The sequence below is a fragment of the Panthera pardus genome, unplaced genomic scaffold (genome assembly GCF_024362965.1).
Source record: "Panthera pardus isolate Hobbes unplaced genomic scaffold, ASM2436296v1 HiC_scaffold_25, whole genome shotgun sequence".
Taxonomy (NCBI): Eukaryota; Metazoa; Chordata; class Mammalia; order Carnivora; family Felidae; genus Panthera; species Panthera pardus.
The window spans coordinates 67,350,616-67,368,259 of NW_026526821.1; the positions used below are offsets into that span (position 1 = coordinate 67,350,616).

Sequence of the window (17,644 nt, forward strand, 5' to 3'; positions counted from 1 at the left end):
TCTTATGTTTAAGTCTTTAATCCATTTTGGGTTAATTTTTGTATGTAGTGTAAGGTAAGGGTCCAACTTCCATTTCTTTGCATGTGTTCCCAGCACCATTTGTTGAAAAGATGCCTTTTCCTCTTGAATGGGCTTGTCACTGTTGTCAAAAATTATTTGACCATATATGTGAGAATTTGTTTCTGGGCTCTTTATGCTATTCCATTAGTTTGTTTATGCCAACACCACCCTATTTTGACTACTATAGTTTTGGAGTAAGTTTTAAAATCAGGATGTGTTAGACCTCCAACTTGTATCTTCTCTTTCAGGGTCTCTGGAGATTCCATAGGAATTTTAATATGGATATTCTATTTCTACAAAAGATGTTATCTGGATTTTGTTAGGGTTTGCAATGAATAGATGGCTTTGGGTGGTGTTAGCAATATTAACTCTTTTAAATACATGAACACAGAATATCTTCCCATTTATTTCTGGCTTCTTTAATTTCTTCCGGGAATGTTTGTAGTTTTCAGTGACCAAGTCTTTTGACTCCTTGGTTATGTTTACTCCTAAGTATTTTATTCTATTTGATGGTATTGTAAATGGAATTGTTTTCTGCATTTCTTTTTCAGGTTTTTAATTGTTAGCGTATACAAATGCAGCTGATTTTTGTGTGTTGACTTTTGTCTTTTGTGACTTTGCTGAATGCGTTCATTAGTTCTATTATATTTATGTGTCTGGAATCTTTAGGGTTTTGTACATAAATGAAGTAGTACATAAATGAGATTATCTGCAAACAGATAATATTACTTTTTCCTTTCCAGTTTGGATGCCTGTTATTTATTTATTTTTCTTGCCTAATTGCCCTAGCTAGGACTTATAGTACATTGTTGAATGGAAGTGGCAAGCATGGGCATCCTTGCTTTGATCCTGATCTTAAAGGAAAAGCTTTTAGTTTTTCACCATGGAGTATGCTGTTAGCTGAGGATTTCTCATAGATGGCATTTATTATGTTAAGGCAATTTCCTTCTATTTCTGGTGGTTTTTTTAAATCATAAAATGGTGTTGAGTTTTGTCAAATGCTTTTTCTGCATCAATTGAGGTGATTGTGTGTCCCCCTCCCCCATCCCCATTATGTGAATATATTCTATTACATTGCTTGATTTTTCATATGTTGAATCATCACTGCATTACAGGAGTAAATCCCACTTGGTCATGGTGTATGATATTTTTAATGTGCTGTTGAATTCTGTTTGTGTTAGTATTTTGTTTAGGATTTTTGAGGATTGGTGTTAATTCTTCTTTAAATGTTTGGTAGAATTCTCCAGTGGCGCCATCTCATTCTGGGAATTTCTTTGTTGAGAGATTTTTGATTACTAATTCTATCTTCTTACAGATCTATTCAGATTTTCTATTTATGATTCATTCTTGGTAAATTGTGTGTTTGTGGGAATTTGTTTCATCTTGGTTATCCAATTTGTTGGTATACAGTTCATAATAGTCTTCCATGAATAGTTTTATAGTATTATCTCATAATTGTTTTTATTTTGGTAAAATCAGTAGTAAAGTTCATTTCTGATTTTAGTTATTTGGGTTTATTTTTTTCTTCATCAGTGTAACAAAAAGCTTATCAATTTTGTTGATTGTTTTTAAAGAACTAACTCTTAGTTTTGTTGATTTTCTCCATTGTTTTTCTGTTCTTTATTTATCTTTGCCTTAATTATTATTTTTTCCTTCCTTAAAGTAGTTTTGGGCTTTGTTCTTCTTTTTCTAGTTCCTTCCAGTGGAGATTTAGGTTGTTAATTTGAGACTTTTCTTCTTTTTTAGTGTGAACATTCATAGCTATAAATTTTGCTCTTAGCACTGCTTTTGCTGCATCCCATAAATTTTGCTATGTTGCATTTTCATTTTTATTTGTCTTAAGATATTTTATATCTTAAAAGACTGATTTTTTGTTTTGTATTTTTTCAAGTTTTTATTTAAATTCAAGTTAACATACAGTATAATATTAGTTTTATGTGTAGAACTTAAGTAATTTATCACTTACATACAACACCCAGTGCTCATCACTACAAGTGCACTCCTTAATACCCTTCACCATTTAACCCATCCCCTCACCCACCTCTTCTCCAGCAACGCTCGGTGTGTTCTCTGTAGTTAAGAGTGTTTTCTGGTTTGCCTCTCTTCCCTGCACCCTCACTATGTTCATAAAGTTTTGCTTCTTAAATTCCACATATGAGTGAAGTCATATGGTATTTGTCTTTCTTTGACTGACTTACTTCACTTAGCATAATACTGTGTAGCTCCAACCACATGGTTGCAAATGGCAAGATTTCATTCTTTTTTATGGCTGAGTAATAATCCATTGTATGTATATATATCACATCTTTCTTCATTCATCAGTGGATGGACATTGGGCTTTTACCATAATTTGGCTGTTGACAATGCTGCTATATATGCCAGGGTGCTTGTATACCTGCAAATTAGCATTTTTGTATCCTTTAGGTAAATACTTAGTAATGCAATTGCTGGATTGTAGGGTAGGTCCATTTTTAATTTTCTGAGCAATCTCTATATTGTTTTCCAGAGCTTTTGTTTCCTGTGTTGTTAATTTTAGCCATTCTGACTGGTGTGGAGTGATACATCATTGTAGTTTTGATTTGTATTTCCCTCATGATGAGTGATGTTGAGCATTTTTTCATGTGTCTGGTAGCCATCTGGATGTCTTCTTTGGAAAAATGTCTGTATCTTCTGCCCATTTTTTAACTGGATTATTTTTTAGGTGTTGAGTTTTATAAGTTCTTTATAGATTTTAGCTATTAACCCTTTTTCAGATATGTCATTTGCAGATATCCTTTCCTGTTCCAAAGGTTGCCTTTTAGTTTTGTTGATTGTTTCCTTCACTGTGCAGAATCATTTTCTTTTGATGAAGTCCCAATAATTTATTTTTGCTTTTGTTTCCCTTGCCTCAGGAGACATACCTAGTAAGAACTTGCTTTGGCCAATGTGTTCTCTTCTAGATTTTAAAAAAAAATTTTATTTATTTGTTTATTTATTTTTAAATTTACATCCAAATTAGTTAGCATATAGTGCAACAACGATTTCAGGAGTAGATTCCTTAGTGCCCCTTACCCATTTAGCCTATCCCTTGTCTTACAACCCCTCCTGTAACCCTCAGTTTGTTCTTCATATTTATGAGTCTCTTATGTTTTCCCCCCTCCCTGTTTTTATATTATTTTTGTTTCCCTTCCCTTATGTTCATCTGTTTTGTCTCTTGAAGTCCTCGTATGAGTGAAGTCATATGATATTTGTCTTCTCTGACTAATTTCACTTAGCATAATACCCTGCAGTTCCATCCATGTAGTTGCAAATGGCATATCTTCTAGGATTTTGATGGTTTCCTGTCTCACACTTAGGTATTTAACCCATTTTGAATTTATTTTTGTGTATAATGTCAGAAAGTGTTTCAGTTTCATTCTTTTGCATGTTGCTGTCCAGTTTTCCCAACACCATTTGTTTAAGAGACTTTTTTTCCATTGTATATTCTTTCCTGCTTTGTTGAATATTAGTTGACCACCACATTAATAAAAGAAAGAATATGAAACCTGTGGTTCTCTCAATAGGTGCAGAACAAGCATTTGACAAAGTACAACATCCATTCATGATAAAAACTGTCAACTAAGTAGGGATAGAGGGAACATACCTCACCATAACAAAGGCCATATGTGAAATAACCCACAGCTAATATCCTTATTGGGGGAAAAATTGAGAGCTTGGTCAGAAGCAAGACTAGGATGTCTACTCTCACCATGGTTATTTAACGTAGTTCTGGAAGTCCTGGCCTTAGCAAGCAGCCAAAAAAAAGAAATGAATCAAAATTCACAAGGAAGAAGTAAAACTTTAACTATTTGCAGATAACATGATAGTCTGTATAGAAAATGCAAAAGGTTCCACCAAAAAATTGAGAACTGATATATGAATTCAGTAAAGTTGTGGATACAAAGTCAACATACAGAAGTCTGTTGCATTTCTATCACCAATAATGAAGCAGCAGATAGAAATGAAGGAATTGATCTCATTTACAATTGCACCAAAGACCATTGGATACCTAGGAATAAACTTAACCAAAAAGGTAAAAGATCTGTACTCTGAAAACTGTAAAACACTTATGCAAGAAACTGAAGATGACACAAAGAAATGGAAAAATATTCCATGCTAATGGATTGGAAGAACAAATACTGTTAAAATGTCTTTACTACCCAAAGCAATCTACACATTTAAAGCTATCCCTATCAAAATATCACCAGCATTTTTCACAGAGCCAGAACAATCTTAAACTTTGTATGAAACCACAAAAGAGCCTGAATAGCCAAAGCAATCTTGAAAAATAAAAGCAAAGATGGAAGCATTACAATTCTAGACTTCAAGCTATATTATAAAACTGTAGTGATTAAGACAGTATGGTACTGTTACAAAAACAGACACACAGATGAATGAAACAATAGAACACCCAGAAATGAACCCACAACTATATGGCCAAGATTGGTTATTTGTTTATTTCTTGTTTTTGAACCATTGACTTTTTGAGTCTGTTGTTTAATTTCCACATCTTGTGTATTTTCCGGTTTTCCTTCTTTCCATTGTGGTCAGAAAAGATACTTTGCATGATTTCAGTCTTTTTAAATATTGAGATTTGTTTTGTGGCCTAACATATGGTCTTTCTTAGAGAATGTTCTGTGTGAAGTTGAGAAAAATGTGTATCCTGCTATTGTTGGGTGGCATGTTGTGTATATGTCTGTTAGGTCCAACTATACTTATGTCTATATTATATGTCCATAATATTCAAGTTCTTTATTTCCTTATTGATATTCTGTCTGGTGGTTCTATTCATTTTTGAAAGTGGGGTATTGAAGTCTCCTACTATTATCTTAGAGCTATCTATTTTTCCCTTATATTCTGTCAGTGCTTGTTAGATACATTTAGGAGCTATGATATTTGGTGCAGATATGTATATAATTGTTACATCTTGGTGAATTGATTATTTTTTTGATTGTATGCTGTTTTTCTTTGTTTTTTTTTTTCTAATTGTGTTTCACTTAAAGTCTATTTTGTCTGATAATAGCATAACTATCCCAATTCTCTTTTGGTTAATATTTACATAGAGTATCTTTTTCCATTCTTCTCATTTCAACATATGTGCATCCTTAGATCTAAAGTGAGTCTCATAGACAACATAGTAAGTATCTATTCTGCCAATTTGTGTCTTTTGACTGGGGTGTTTGGTCCATTTACCTTTAAAGTAATTACTGATAGTGAAGGGCTTTTGCCATTTTGCTGCTTGTTTTCTGTGTGTCTTTTAGCTTTTTTGCCCCACATTTTCTCTCTTACTGTCTACCTTTGTATATAGTTGATTTTGGAGTGACAAATTTTGATTCCCTTTTCATATCTTTTTGTGTGTACTCTATAGGTATTTTCTTTGTGGTTACCATGGGGATTATTTATGGCATCTTAAAGTTATTAGAATCTATTTTGAACTGATACCAATTCAACTTTTATCTCATAAAAAAACTCTGTTCCTCTTTAGCTCTGCCCTCCCTCACTTTGTTATTGATATCCCAAATTATATCTTTATGTATTGTGTTCCCCTTAATATAGATTTATAATTATAAATATGTTTTTATCTTTTAAATCTTATATGGGAATAAGAAGTAGAATTATAAATAAAATTATAATACTGGTTTTTATATTTGTCTATGTATTTATCTTTACCAGAAAATTTTATATTTTTGTATGGCTTTGAGTTACTATCTAATTCCCTTTCATTTCAATTTAAAGGATTCCCTTTAGCATTTCTTGTAAGGCAGGTCCAATGGTAACAAACTCCTTCAGCCTTTATCTTAGAATGCCTTAATTTTTCACTGATTTTTGCAGGACAGTTTGGCCAGATATAGAATTCCCAGTTGACAGTCTTTTAGCCCTTTAAATACATATCATCCTACTGCCTTCTGGCCTTCAAAGTTTCTGCTGAGAAATCTGTTTGTTACTTTATTGAGGATCTCTTGTATATGATGAGTTTCTTTTTATTGCTGTTTTAATTAGTACTGTTTTAAAATTTCAATTTCTATTCATTTATTGCTACTATATAGATATACAATTAATTTTTGTAAACTGACTTATATTAGTCTGAATGTTTGTGTCCCTGAAAGGTGGTGGTAATTAGGAAGTGGAGTCCTTATGAATGGGACTAGTTGCCATATAAAAGAGACTCCACAGAATTCTGTAGCCTCTCTACCATGTGCGGACACAGTGAGTAGGCACTGCCTGTGAACCAGGAAGTGGGCTCTCACCAGATACTGAATCTACTGGTGCCTTGATCTTGGGCTTTCTAGCCTCTAGAACTGGAAGAAAAAAAAAATCTCCATTGTTTATAAGCTACCTAGTCTATGGTATTTTGTTATAGCAGCTCAAATGGCTGAAGACAATTTCCTTATCCTTTTAATGTCTTGAGAATCTATGGCAACACTCCTTTAATCCCTAGTATTATTTGTTTCTTTTCTCTCTCTCTCCTTTTTATTCTTTGTCAGTCTGGCTAGAGGGTTATCAATTTTATTGATCTTTTTAAAGAATGAACTTTGTCTGACTTAATTTTTTTCTGTGCTCAATTTCATTTATTTCTCTTTTTATCTTTATTATTTTCTCTTTTGCCAAGAGCTTAATTCAGTCTTCTCTTTTTAGTTACTTAGGGTAGAATTTTAGGCCATTGATTGAAACTTAATTCTTTTTTAATATGATCATGTAATGCTGTAAATTTCCCTCTAGGCATTGCTTTAGCTACATTTCATAAGTTCTGAAATGTTATGTTTTTGTTTGCATTCAGTTAAAATTATGTGCTGCTTTCTCTCATGCCTTACTCTTTGATCCATGGGTATTTAGAAATGTAATTATTAAATATCAGGGGATTTTTCCAGATCTTTCTGTTACTGATTTCTGGTTTAACTCCTTTATGCTTAGAGAACATACTTTGTGTGTCTTAATTTTTTCAGGGTTTGTTTTTTAGAACCTAGAATATGGTCCATCTTGGTGAACATTCTGTGTGCTCTTTAAAAGTGTGTATTTTGCTATTTTGGGGTGGAGTATTCTATGTCAATTAGGTTAAATTGTTTGATTGTATTTTTCAGGTCTTTTACATCCTTACTAAATTTAAGTCTACTTTTCTGTTGGTCACGGAAAGAGGAATGTTGAATTCTCTATAATTAGATTTGTCCATTTTTCTTTTCAGTTCTGTCCATTTTGATTCGTATTTGTCCTTTTGTGCTTAGCTTATTTCAGCTAGTTCAATCCTTTATGTTTTTTAATTTATATAGTGAGCATGATGTCACTTGTCCTTTCTACTCCACCGAATTATTGTTTAAAATAAAATGAAATCGTTAAAACCTAATAGGTACTGTGTAAAGTTAAGGTGGTATGTATAAAAATTGGCAATTATTACCTGAAACTAGTGAGCTTGGGATTCTCCCTTTCTCTCTGCCCCTCCCCTGCTTGCACTTTCTCTCCCAAAATCAATAAATAAACTTAAAAAAAATTAAAAAAAAATATTCCCATGTTGCATAGACATTCTGGGATTGTTCTAGAATTCAAAATTAGAGAACATATATAGGAAAGGAAGGAAATATAGAACAGAAATCTATTTTAAGATCACTTGTGAAATGTTTAAGTAATTTTATATTTCATGTGATTCAATGTTATATACTTTTTGACTTGAAAAACTTTATTACATTTCATTCTCTTTCTAGGAGTCTAATTCTCAGATGGATTTAAGCAATCAGGTAACTGATGATGATATTAATGAGATAATTCAAATAGATGGAACTGGTGATACATCTTCCAATGATGAAATAGGAAGTACAAGAGATGTAGATGAGAACGAATTTCTGGGGATTGTTGAGGCAGGAGACCTGAAGGTACTTGAAGAAGAAGCTGACAGTATATCAAATGAAGATTCAACTGCCAATAGTAGTGATAATGAAGACCCTCAAATAGACGTTGTAGAAGAGGTAAGAATCACTTTTGAGATGAAATTTTTAAAATTATAGCATTTGTATTTTAATATACTTTGCACTTTAATATAAAGTATATTAAAGTATACTTTAAATCAAGAGGAATAACAAGGTTAACTCTGTGTTTAGTCTTTTAAAATGAGACTTATTTGCACCCTAAAATTTAAACTTGTAAACTATAATTCAAACTAGTATTAAGTATTTGGGAATTGGCCACTCTATTTGTTGGTCTTAATTTTTTTTTTTAACGTTTTATTTATTTTTGAGACAGAGAGAGACAGAGCATGAACGGGGGAGGGGCAGAGAGAGAGAGGGAGACACAGAATCGGAAGCAGGCTCCAGGCTCCGAGCCATCAGCCCAGAGCCCGATGCGGGGCTCGAACTTGCGGACTGCGAGATCGTGACCTGAGCTGAAGCCGGACGCTTAACCGACTGAGCCACCCAGGCACCCCTATATGTTGGTCTTAACTAGAGATAGTGGGAGTTTAAAAGATGGGAGTAGAGGTACAGAAGGCCGCCAGGTTAGAAGCATGCAATGTCTGCTTTGATTCTGATAGATGAAGTAAAATTTTTGTGGAATGTGGTAATTAGGAAGCATGTATGTAGTACTGTCATTTATGGTGGCCTTAAGGATGTGCCAGGTACCATACTTAAGTCTTACCTATCTTACGTTATTTAACATTCCCACCACCCTGTCTATGGGCCTTATTACCAACCTCATTTAACATATGACAAAACTGAGATATGAGGAGTTTTAATAAATTGACAAAGGTCAGTCTTATAGTTATTACGTGACCAAGCTGGGATTCAAACTCAGGCTATTTGACTTTTTCAGTACGATACTATTCTTTCCCCAAGTTCCCTTATTTCTATGTGTATCTCTGTCTTTAAAAAATTCAGAGCATCATTAAATTCCTTAATGTAACCGTCTTTCATCTTTAGGACCCTTTAAATTCTGGAGATGATGTTAGTGAGCAGGATGTGCCAGACCTGTTTGACACGGATAATGTAATTGTCTGCCAGTATGACAAGGTACCATATTCACCTTTTAGACTTTGGGTTTATTAATTGCATTTATGGTAGAAAGCTATGTAAAATGATGGAAAATAAGATGATGAGTTACAGTTCACACTTAATCTTGAAAAAGCTAATTAATTATATATATTTTGTGTCTAACACTGCGCTGTGTGGTCTCAGAGATAGCAAAAAAGTGATAGTTCTTGTCTTGAGAATTATCTTATTGAAACAAGATTGTTTCTGATTGAAACAGGATATTTCTATATGTAATAAAAGAATGGTGTACAATAAGATGGTAGGTAAATCAGAAGCTAAAATATGTGACAGGCAAATCAAATGCTAAAATATGTGACATATGAATCAGATGCTAAGATAAGTGGCATGTAAATCAAATGCTAAGATATGTGGCACAGACAGTAAGTCCAAAAAGTAGCTAGGAAATGTAAGAAATTGTTCATAGTTGGAGTTCTCCACAAATCCTTCATGGGTGATATGGAACTCTGAAATAGGTCTTAAATGATTTGTAAGATATAGATAAGTGTGGAGAGTAGACATTCTGAGTAGAACAGCTTGATAAAAGAAATGAATGCATGTAGAATGTACAAGGGACAGTGAAGAGGCAGCTCTGCTTTGAATAAAGTGTTCTTTTGGATGTATTAGGAAATGAGGCTGGGTTGGGGACAGAGTTCACAGCAGATGGGAAAATCTAGAATCCTGGTAGGAGAAATTGAAACGATTTGGTGGACATTAGCATTCTGAGAATGTTACTGAAAAAATTATAATTGGGTTTAAAACTGGCCATATTTGCTTATTAAGCAGAGGCAAATGGTAAGAACAGGGATAGCACAGAAATGAAGTAATGAGAGCCCAGGCTAAGGATGGCAGTGTAGAACATAGAAGAGTCAGGGATGGTGATGGAAGAATCAAGGGGACTTGATGATTAGTTGGACATTAGAAAATGATCAACAAAGAGAGTTGAAGGTGTGTCAGTTTTCAAACATAGAATTTAATTTAGAAGAAATTCAACTTTAGCAACTAAAATATAATACTGCTTTTTCTTCTTCTTAAATACTCTGTGATTATGTAGTAGAATAGCCAGCTTTTGTCTTTAATTCATGCATATTTACATCTTTTTTTTTAGCAGCTTTGAGATATAATTCACATACTATACAACTCACATATTTAAAGTGTACAATTTAGTGGTTTTGTATATTCATGAATATGTGCAGCTGTTAACATAGTCAGTTTTAGAACATTTAATCACCTCAGAAAGAAGCCCTATTCCCTTTAGTTCTCACCCCCATATTTCCCTGTTTCCTCCGATCCCCACCCCTGGCCTAAGAAATCACTAATCTACTTTCTGTCTCTTTAGATTTCCCTATTCTGGAGTTTCATATGAAAGGAATCCTATAATATGTGGTCTTTTGTGACTGGCTGCTTTTACTCCATACAGTGTTTCAAGATTCATCCATGTCATAGCATGTGACAGTTCTTCATTCTTTTTTATTGCTGAATACTAGTCCATTGAGTACATATACCACATTTTGTTTATCCATTCATCTGTTGATGGACATTTGGATTGTTGCCATTTTTGGCTATTATGAAGAATGCTGCTTTAAACATTCACATAGAAGTTTTTGTGTGAACATATATTTTTATTTCTCTTGGAAATTTCTGGGTTATGTGGTAATAGTTTGAGGAGCTACCAGACTGTTTTCCAAAGTGGCTCTACCATTTTCCATTCCCACCAGCAGTATATGAGGGTTTAGATTCCTCCACATTCTCACTAATGCTTGTTATCTGACTCTTTGATTCTAGCCATCCTAGTTGGTGTGAAGTGGTATCCCATTGTGGTTTTGATTCGCATTTCCCTGATGACTAGTGCATATTTACATCTTTGCCTTTTTTTCGGTAACAATTCCAGTATACTCAAGAGAAATAGGGGATGGTGTTTTGAATTGTTATAAAAATAAATCCTTTTCTCTAAAGATAAGATTGTTTTCTCCTTTATAACATTTCATATAGATAGAAAATGGCAATTTAGATGCTGGTAAACATAAGCATATGAAGAAATAGGTAATATAAAAGAGAGCGTTTCTTAGTTTGAAACTTATTTTTGTTTCTTATAAGCAGTGTATTGCCTTCCATGAAGAAAACACTAAGGCACTAAGTTATGTATGCATTCCATAGAGTCACAGAGAATTTTCTAGACTGTTACGGATATAGTATCCTTTGTTATACTGCATTGTGGGCAATAGCTTGTAATTAATTACATAGTGCTTTGTACTTTTCAAAGTGTTTTCTCCTACATTGTCTTTTACCTCTTAACCACTTTTGGGGTACACAGGAGTGATATTAGGTGTATAGTGCTAACAAATCTAGTTGTTTGAGAGTCCTAACTGAGAGTTATTTTAAAAACAGTACTAAATGTTTTAAACCATGGCACTGGGGAGCCCTTAAATTGGTCTTAAAAGGGACTGGTGAAGTCAGAAGATAGCTAGAAAAGAAAATGTATCTATAAGGTCAAAGTGGGATGGCAGGGACCACTGCCAACAGTGGATTTTTATGAAAGAGTATCTTCCCAGTTCTTGTTCAAGTAGTATTTAATATAACCAAACTCAAGTAAATTGAAAGACTTTTCAGTAGTCTTTTAAGATCTTTTACTAGTCAGCATGTTTTGAAGGCCAATAGTATCACTTTGTCTGGGAGAGTTCCAAATGCAGGATTTTGAGTCTTATCCCAGGGTACTGGATCAGAATGTGCATTTTAACAAGACCCTGAGGTGATTTGCATGCTTATTAAACTTTGGGAAGTGCTGTTTTTGTTTTTGTTTTTAGTATATCTTATCTGGCTTTGACTACCATATGGAATTTACCTTTAAAATTTATAAGTTAACAATTGGGGAAAGCTTTGAAAGTATTAAGGTGTGCTATGAAAAAGGGTTAAATGAAGGTCATTGGTCACCATGCTGAGTGAGAATTAAAGGATACAGTAATGTTATTTCAGAGGCTTAGAGAATGACCAAGATTAGTATAAAGGTTAAAGTAATAATGATATATAGGGAAGATTAATGGTGAAATGAAACCTTTTACTATAGATGAGAGTGTTCTATGCCATAAATAGGACACTATAGTGCATTGTAAAACCATTTGAATATGTTGTATCTTCATGTAACAGTTTGGCAAACTTTAGTTTATAGCTGTCCTTGTCTATTAGATGCTGGTACAATGAGTAATTGCTAAGTATGTAACACAGTATGTTTCTCTTTAAATATATATGCTGTTTTCCGAATAGATACTGTATACACATATGTTAATCAAAACACTATAAAAGGTATACCATGAAGTCTGGTTCTTACTCCTTCACTACTTATGCTGCCTACCAATAGCTTCTTGTCCCTTCTTTGAGCATAAAAAAAAAGTAACCAGATACACTAGTTTCTTAATATATTTACAGGGTCTTTTTATTCAAATACAAACCTGAAAGATAGCCTAGACAACACTCTACTCTACACCTTGTCTTTTAAGACATCAACAATATATTTTGGAGATCTTCGTGCTAATATTTTTATAGCTATTATATAATATTCTACTGCAGAATTATTAAAATTTATTTTACCAATCCCCAACTGATGAATATTTGAGTTATTTTTCAGTCATTTGCTATTGAATGATCACATCTATAATACATCTCCTATGTGTGCAGTTATATCTATTAAAAAAAATCCCCAGTGGGGTACCTGGCAGGCTCAGTCAGTAAAGCATGCAACTCAGTCTTGGGGTTGTAAGTTCAAGTCCCACATTAGGTGTGGAGATTACTTAAAAATAAAATCTTAAAAAAAAAAAAATCCCCAGAAATGGTATTACTGGGTCAAAGGGCAAGTGTATTTGGTCAGATATTGCTAAATTGCTCTCCTAGACTATCTTCCAGTATATGTTCCCATTACAATATTTGAGAGTGCTGCTTTTCTTACAGCTTTGCCAATAGAGTGTAATAAAATATTTGGATCTTTGCTGTTATAAAAAGTGAAAATGATGTCTTGGTGAAAATTTTAACTTCTCATGTTTTTAAGGGCCATTCATAGTTACTTTTATGTGAACTGCTTGTTCATAACGTTTATCTTTTTTTTTAAACAATTGGATTATTGGTCTATTTATTGATTTCTAATAGCTCTGTATTGTTTTGGGGAAGATTGGCTCTTGGTATATGCAGAAATGCTTTTCCTCAGATGTTTGCTTTCAGTGCTTTTTCTTTCTTTGATACAGATGTTATATTTGTCAACCTTAATTTTTATGGCTTCTGATTTTGAGTCATATTACAAAGTTCTTTCTTAAAATTTTAAATGGATTCACTTATGTTTTCTTCTAGTATTTCTTTGGTTTCTTTTTAAAGATATAAGTTGTTTGATTTGGTGTTTATCTTGGAGTATAATGTAACGTATGATTCTGATATTTTTTTCCAGGTGGCTATTCAGTTTTCCTAATTACTGAAAAGTCTATTTTGTCCACACGAATAAGAAAATGATTCCTTTATCATCTACTAAATTTCTCTCTATATTTGGGTCTACTACTTGATTTTCCATTTTGTCTCATTGGTTTGTCCATTGGCTTATACTACCTTGATTTAATTATTAAGATTTGTAATATCTGGTAAAGTTAGTACTTCTTCATGAAGCCAAGTGAGGAGAATATTTCAAAGAGGAGAGAGTGTTGAATGGTGTAGATCAGTATTTTAAAAATTTATTCTTAGCTATTTTATCTCTTTTGTTGTTATGGTAAAAAGGCTCTTTCTTTGTATCTTCTGACCAGTGCTTGTATGCATGAAGGCTATGAGTTAATGTGTATTAATTTTGTATGAATAGTGAATTCTTATTTAGTAATTTTTAATTGGTTATTTTAGGTTTTTCAGACATGCAATCATTGCATCTGCAAGTCTTTTTTATCTTTTCCAATTTTTATATTTCTGCTTCTTTCTTCTTGTCTACTTGCATTGGCTAGTGTCAGTTGTACTTTCTTTCCTCTTACCTAATTGTATTAGGTAGGACCTCTGGAGTAAAAACTCGGATGATCTTTGTGGGATTTCAGTGGGATTACTTTTAGGGTTCCCCACTAACCACGAAGATAGTTTTATGCTGAGGTGGAGGTATGTGTGTGTGTGTGTGCGCGCGCGCGTGCGTGTATAGGATGCAGTATTTGATTCTTATTGAGTTAAAAAAATCTAAAATGCATTAATTTATCAAATACTTTGTCAGCATCATTGGAGTTTATTATATGATTTATCTCCTTAGGTCTAGTAATATAGGTGTTATATTAATAAATTCCAAATATTGAACCATTGTTGCATTTCTAAATAAATGTCAGCGTCATTGGAGTTTATTATATGATTTATCTCCTTAGGTCTAGTAGTACAGGTGTTATGTTAATAAATTCCAAATATTGAACCATTGTTGCATTTCTAGAATAAATAAACTATTTATGCACTATTTCTAGAATTAAGTTACTAGAATGAGCTGTTGCTGCTGCTACTGTTCTCCAGATACTATTACCTGTGCTGAGTTCAGGATTCTGTGTCACTGTTGTGTTCCCAGGGACTTTTAAAGATATGTTCTAGTGTAAATTTGGGAGTCAAACTCAGAGAAGAGATTTTCCATTAATAGGATTTTTTTCCCCACACAAATAGGAGTTTCGCATTTATATTTTCTTATGTTTCACAAAATAAAGCTGAATACTGGTCACAGACTTTTCTTCTTTGATTTGACTATTTGCAGTAAATAAGTGGGTTTAATTTTTACCTTTGATTTCAGATCCTACATTTATAAGGTTTTTAAATAGTCACTTGTGGTTTACCCAGAGGTAACAATGATTTTACGGTTTCTTACCTCTTGAGGTAGTAGGATTTTCTAGTTTTTATTTTGTCCGTAAATAGACTGATTTATTAGATCCAAGGAACTGCCAGTGGAATCTAATAGATTATAAGCTTTATCTTCTGGTCTTGCTCAGCGCTTTACTGTGAATTTCTCCTTCAAAATGAAAGTCCTCTTTTTTTCATTCCTGATAATATTAACTACATCCTCTCTATTTATTCCTTTGTAGACATACTGAACTCTTTGCTGTTCTTGATCAGTCCAGGTATCTCCCTCCTCAGGGCTTTTGTGCTTCTGTTCCCTTTGCCTGGAATGCTCTCTAGTCAATATCTTCTTGGCTTTAACCTTTACCTTCTTTAAGTCTTTGCTCAAATGTTAGCTCAGAAGTCAGGCCCACCCTAATGTCTTACTTGCAATTGTAACCCACCTTTGTATTTGCGGTCTTCCTTTTCCTGCTCTATTTTTCATAGCACTTAATGTCTTTTAATATTCTTCATAATTTAGGTATCTATTAGGTTTCTGTTTCCTCCATACTTACTAAAATGTACACTACTCAAAGGTAGGAATTTTTCCAGTTTTTACAAAGTAATATATAAAAAATGTGAATTTTTATGACTATACATATGTTTTTGTTTTTTAAACTGATATATCTATGGTGCCTAAAACAATGTCTGACAGACACATAGGAATCCAAATATTTGCTGAATGAATCAATACTATCTTGAGGTGGTTTTATTTATTTATTTTTTTATTATATGAAATTTATTGTCAAATTAGTTTCCATACAGCACCCAGTGCTCATCCCAAAAGATGCCCTCTTCAATGCCCATCACCTACCGAGGAGGTTTTATTTTTAAAGAACTCCCATTTAGAGTCAGAACAATCCCATGTTATGTGCAAAGTATTGTAAATTATCCTTTAATTTGTAAAATTAATTAATTTAGACTATTTTTCTCCCTCCAGATTCATCGAAGCAAGAACAAATGGAAATTCTATTTGAAAGATGGTGTTATGTGTTTTGGAGGGAGAGACTATGTATTTGCAAAAGCCATTGGTGATGCAGAGTGGTAAAACTTATGAGCTCTATACATCATAAACATCAGTAGGACTATGTTATGTATTGTCAAACTTATTTTTATTTTAAATATAGTCCAGTTCAGAGCTGCTCAAATTTTTAGTTCACTGTATGGAATTTAATAAAATTATAATTCAGATGGAGATAAAGATATACAATTTTATATTTCTTTCCTTTTTTTAAAGCCTTCATTGTCTGTGCCATTATGAATCATAGATGAATCAGACATGATGGAGCATGAAGAAATATCACATTTCTTTAATGTTAAAGTAAAATTTAAATCATATTCCAATTCTCCTTCATGGTAAAGTCAGCATCAGTTATTAGATTGGGGCTAGTGTCCTACCATTTCTCCCTAAACCATGTTACAACAGATCCTGGAGAATCTTGTAAGTAGAGGGATAGTCAAGAAGCTTCTCTAGGTCTTTGGTCTACACTCATCACTAGTGATGTATTGATTGTATAAGCCCAAATGGTCCCTTGGAAGCAGATGTCTCTGTTGAGCCTATATTATACTTGAACATGGAAATCTTTGCTGAGGCCAGGATCCCTGGAGTTAAGGATCTGCCTCTCTAGGCTTATCATGTGGCTAGGCCATTCTTCATCATATGTTGCTATCTCCCTGAGAGTTGTGAGGAAGTGGTTAGTTCCCATTCTACTTCTTGAAACTTCAGACTTCTGTCTTCTTAGTCATGGTGGATTTTTCTCTATCCCTGTTTTTTTTTTTTCTTTCCTCTTTTTCGAAACAGTGGAAGACCGGTTTGCATTCTCTTTCCCCCTGAAAGACACTATCTCTCTTCCTTTGCTCTCCCAGGGAATCCCCTCATTCAGTTTAGGTTTTCCAAAGTAAAAGTCAAGAAGAGATGCATTCTTCAGGAACCTTCTGTTTTGGTCAGGCAATCTCATCTGACACAGAAAGACCTGGATAACTGTCTTAAAATCAGGGAGAGAAAATGCAATGCGCAATAGGTCTCATTTTCCTGCAGCAGTAAAAACAAAGCAAACTGATATCTTAGTAAGCTGTTTGGTAATATTCTTTTCCTTAGTAGATTCAAATTCCTCAAAGGAACATTTCCCCATCATTCTGCTTCTCTTAACAGGTAGAGTATACATGGTCTCTAAGATCCTGGTTTTGGCCCTAATTGGTGTTCTCCAGGATAGTAACTCTCATACAAAAACCGGTAGTGAAATGAGTCGGTAATGGTCTCTGAAACCTCCCAAGGATTAGATACTTGGGTTTGGGTGGTCACAGGGCGAATTCCTCATTTCTTTTTCAGAGGCAATCCCATTTGAAGAGTTTAATTTATTCCAGTACTTGTCCTGTCCTACCCAAGGGACTCAGCTACTGGTAGATCTTTTCAAAATCTGCATTCATCTCTTCTGGTTCTTGAACAACATTTGTGGGGTGCTGTCTTTGGCCTAAAGTTGGCAGCTGCAGGAGGATTCAGTTAGTACTCGTGTTGCACTTCTAACCAGATTTGCCAGCTATGCCCTCTTCATCCTCAGAGTGATTGTCCCTTTCCCTATGACCACTGCTATCCCAGATCCTTGTCTGGTTCTTGAGAACTTTGGGAGCTATGGGTTCTTTATGAATGTTGTCTACCATGAAATGTCTGTCTCTTCTACATGGAAGGCAAAAAGAGGGAACTCATT

The 17,644-nt window shown here is 33.8% G+C and overlaps 2 protein-coding genes across 2 annotated transcripts in view; one reads left to right on the plus strand and one right to left on the minus strand.

The window, feature by feature from the left end:
- The window catches only part of GTF2A1L (general transcription factor IIA subunit 1 like), a 42,834-nt gene extending 26,696 nt beyond the window's left edge, over positions 1 to 16,138 (plus strand). The window contains exons 7-9 of the mRNA XM_019416727.2: positions 7,773 to 8,033; positions 8,979 to 9,068; positions 15,880 to 16,138. Coding sequence (XP_019272272.1) covers positions 7,773 to 8,033; positions 8,979 to 9,068; positions 15,880 to 15,987 — 459 coding nt within the window. The 3' untranslated portion in view covers positions 15,988 to 16,138. The remainder of the gene's footprint in view (positions 1 to 7,772; positions 8,034 to 8,978; positions 9,069 to 15,879) is intronic.
- LHCGR (luteinizing hormone/choriogonadotropin receptor) overlaps positions 1 to 17,644 on the minus strand; it is a 99,360-nt gene that overhangs the window by 20,281 nt on the left and 61,435 nt on the right. The gene's annotated exons all lie outside the window — the stretch shown is intronic.